The sequence below is a fragment of the Triticum aestivum genome, chromosome 7B (genome assembly GCF_018294505.1).
Source record: "Triticum aestivum cultivar Chinese Spring chromosome 7B, IWGSC CS RefSeq v2.1, whole genome shotgun sequence".
Lineage (NCBI taxonomy): Eukaryota > Viridiplantae > Streptophyta > Magnoliopsida > Poales > Poaceae > Triticum > Triticum aestivum.
The window spans coordinates 461,271,197-461,274,309 of NC_057813.1; the positions used below are offsets into that span (position 1 = coordinate 461,271,197).

The 3,113-nt window shown below is 47.5% G+C and overlaps 1 protein-coding gene across 3 annotated transcripts in view; it reads left to right on the top strand.

Moving 5' to 3' along the window:
• Positions 1–234: 234 nt before the first annotated feature.
• The window catches only part of LOC123155467 (protein DJ-1 homolog C), a 10,557-nt gene continuing 7,678 nt past the window's right edge, over positions 235–3,113 (top strand). Inside the window, exons 1-5 of one of the 3 annotated variants that reach the window (XM_044573645.1) lie at positions 235–524; positions 1,011–1,351; positions 1,930–2,036; positions 2,289–2,598; positions 2,670–2,870. In XM_044573645.1, coding sequence (XP_044429580.1) covers positions 2,407–2,598; positions 2,670–2,870 — 393 coding nt within the window. In that variant the 5' untranslated portion in view covers positions 235–524; positions 1,011–1,351; positions 1,930–2,036; positions 2,289–2,406. The remainder of the gene's footprint in view (positions 525–1,010; positions 1,352–1,929; positions 2,037–2,288; positions 2,599–2,669; positions 2,871–3,113) is intronic. The other 2 variants (XM_044573646.1, XM_044573644.1) reach the window with 2 other exon arrangements.

The window sequence follows — 3,113 nt, forward strand, 5'->3', positions numbered from 1 at the left end:
GTGTGTTAGAGCGAGAGGGAGACGGGGATAGAGAGTGAGGAAGAGGGAGGGAGAGTGTGGTTCTGTGTGTGTGAAGATTTGATGGTAAAAAAAGTCGCCAATGTCGTAATATTGAACTCTTAAAGTTAATGTGGCCCCGTTGCAACGCACGGGCGTTCTTCTAGTACTTTGTGATTTGTGAATGCTACGTGTCATCCATCAGAATGGATCTCGCCTACTAATCAGTGAGACTCTCATGGAATTCTTTTCCCCGCTCTTATCCCCCTTTCCGCCATCCCCGCCAGCCCCGCCCACCGGCCCGCGGCGCTGGCTGTGCTTGGTGGCCGCACCGAGCCCGTGCCCGACGCCGCCACCGCCGCAGCTAGTCCACGCCGCCGCCGCTCTACGGCTGAATCGAGGCTCCAGCTCTAGGTCGGGGACGCCGCCCCCCACCACTCCAGTCCGAGGTTTCCGGGGGACGCGCCGACGTTGCCTAATTTCAGGGCTTGGCGACGCCGCCATCGGCCGAGTCCAGGACTCCAGAGGTAGCCGCCGCTGTCCGTTCTCGGTCCCCATTTTTCTCATGTCTCCATCTATGAACTATGATGCTTTTGCTGTCCTGTACAGCTCTGTGGATATGGATATCCTGTCTGTTCACTTCCCCGATTACTAGTCGCCGAAGTATGACTGTATAAGGCTATTTTACTAACTTGGTACTGAAATATTGATGCATCGATGCCTTGACGCTTGCTGGCTACTTGGCTGTACGTGAGCGATATTTCTATTTTCTGTGCTTGTATGCTGGACGGAGGCATAGGCGCGTAGTTTTGTTTGTCAAACTGTCACTTGCTGCTACTGTTGGTTGGTACTTGGTACTTTGGCAGTATGGTGTATTCTTTTGTACATATGTGCCATATTATTTGTTGAGATGCAAATACTGATTACTCTGCCATGCCTTTCTACATGTTTCTATCCATTGATTGCAGTATTTATTGCTAAATACATAGTATTATTTTATGGCTTAAAACCAGACATTGAACCGGTGAACCGGTGAAAACCTGAACCAAAGGCCTAACCGGTTTGATCACCGGTCAGGTTTTTAAAACTACGCCCAAACTTCTCCTCTGCCCGCTTTGAGGTGACAGAAGCGGTGGGCGGCAGGGACGGAGTGGACGGAGTTGGCGCAACCAAACTGGAGGAGACCTCCAGCCTCAACAACCTGCCACGGAGCCGGGTTGAAACCCTAGCCTCCAAGCAGAGCGGCGATGACGCGACGCCTCCAAGCCAGGGAACCTTGTTCGGCCCCGTCTCCGGCGATGCCTCCCCGTAATTGTTGTCCGACAGTTGGTTTGATGATGTACATTGTCAGCAGGTTGTTCAGGATAGCGATGCTGCATTTCCACAGTAGCTCAACCATAGTATTTATTTTATGGTTTGATCATTGCTAGTATTTGTTTCTAGTAGTGCCTTTAGACTCTAAAAACTATTACGTCAGTAATGTATGTTGAAACACTTAATTGCTCACATTTGTTGAATGTATGCTAATTATCCTCTTGAGGAGAGTTTGCTTTGCTGATATTGATCCCATGCATCTGTATCAATCTGATTGTTTGTATGTGCTCCTTGGATTGTAAGAATTGAGAAACATTCATTCCATTATCTTGGTAGTCAAAAGTCGTTTATGTGATCACCATACCAAGTTGTCACACCCAATTTTTTGTTTTCTGTTGTCCTAAGTGCCCCTGCACTTTCAAAATACTTGGCTTCTGAATGTATTACTCATTTGGCCCCTTCATGAATTTAACAGATCCATTTGCTCATTTGGCTTTTTTGAATGAAATGTGCTGCTTCATAGAAGCCTCTCATGCTTGTTTAAGTTGAGACAACATTTTCGTGCTGGGAATTTTACCTTTTTATTTATATGTGGTATGTGATCACTTCCATTTCCAGATTCCCCACTTCAGGCGTACTGAATACAAAAGATCAAGGTTGTCTAGGAACCACAGGGCTGTGCATCCCTGTGGTGGAGTGCTCTCTGGAACTGCAGTGAGAGAAAGGTAAGTAAACCTATTGTTTATACAACATGGATTAATTGACCATGCCTAGAGATATGAGTTATGAGAGAAAGGTAAGCAAACCTAGAGTTATGAGCCTCTCTCTCTCTCTCTCTCTCTCTCTCTCTCATAGTATCTGTGATCTATCTACGACGCCTCATACTTTAGTTATCAAATCTGAACTGAAAGATATCATGTTGCAGTTTTGTGTATCTAAAAGTCTAGCTAAATCTGCACTTTCTCTCCATTTTGCAGTCAGAACGAGGGCGTGCCCGCGAGGGTGCCGTAGCTACATCAGTTTGCTTGTGCTTTACGGCGGAAAGGCTGCATATTTATTGGCTGCATTTTGTTCATCTCCAAACTCCAAATTCTAATGCTCTCAGCGTCTAAACCCCTTCTCGCCCTGACTTCCCTTACTGCCATGGCAATTCGGCTACCGCCACATACACCAACCCACTATGCCCCGCCTCACCGGCGGACACCGCCATTCCGCTCCATCACGCGAGCGGCTCTTTCTCCTTCCACCACCGCAATGGCAGTCTCGTTGCCGCCATCTCCCAAGAAGGTCTGGTCTCCACTTGTTACCTTTCTCTTTGACAGTGTCAAGAACCTGACTTTCTGTTTTTTACTGTGAAGGTTCTTGTGCCCATTGCCATGGGCACGGAAGAAATGGAGGCAGTCATCCTAGCCGGTGTCCTCAGGCGAGCGGGCGCTGATGTAACACTGGCCTCTGTGGAGGACGGCCTCGAGGTTGAGGCTTCCTATGGGACGCGCATCATCGCAGACAAGTCCATTGCAGCATGCGCTGACCAGGTGTTCGACCTTGTGGCTCTCCCGGTAATCCACCTCTCTTATTATTATTATTTTAATTTTCGTTATGTTTATAGAAGGAGCAAGAGCTTCTTATTTTCATTGCTGAAAAACGACAAAACAGGAGATAAACAGTTTTGTTGGCACCAACACCACTGTGCTGGTATCCTGAAATTTTGGCCTGATGCAACACCATTTTTGCCACTACTAATTGGCTCCATCCAGCCTAAAAAACTAGAGTCTTAGAACTCCAACATAATCAGCAGGACA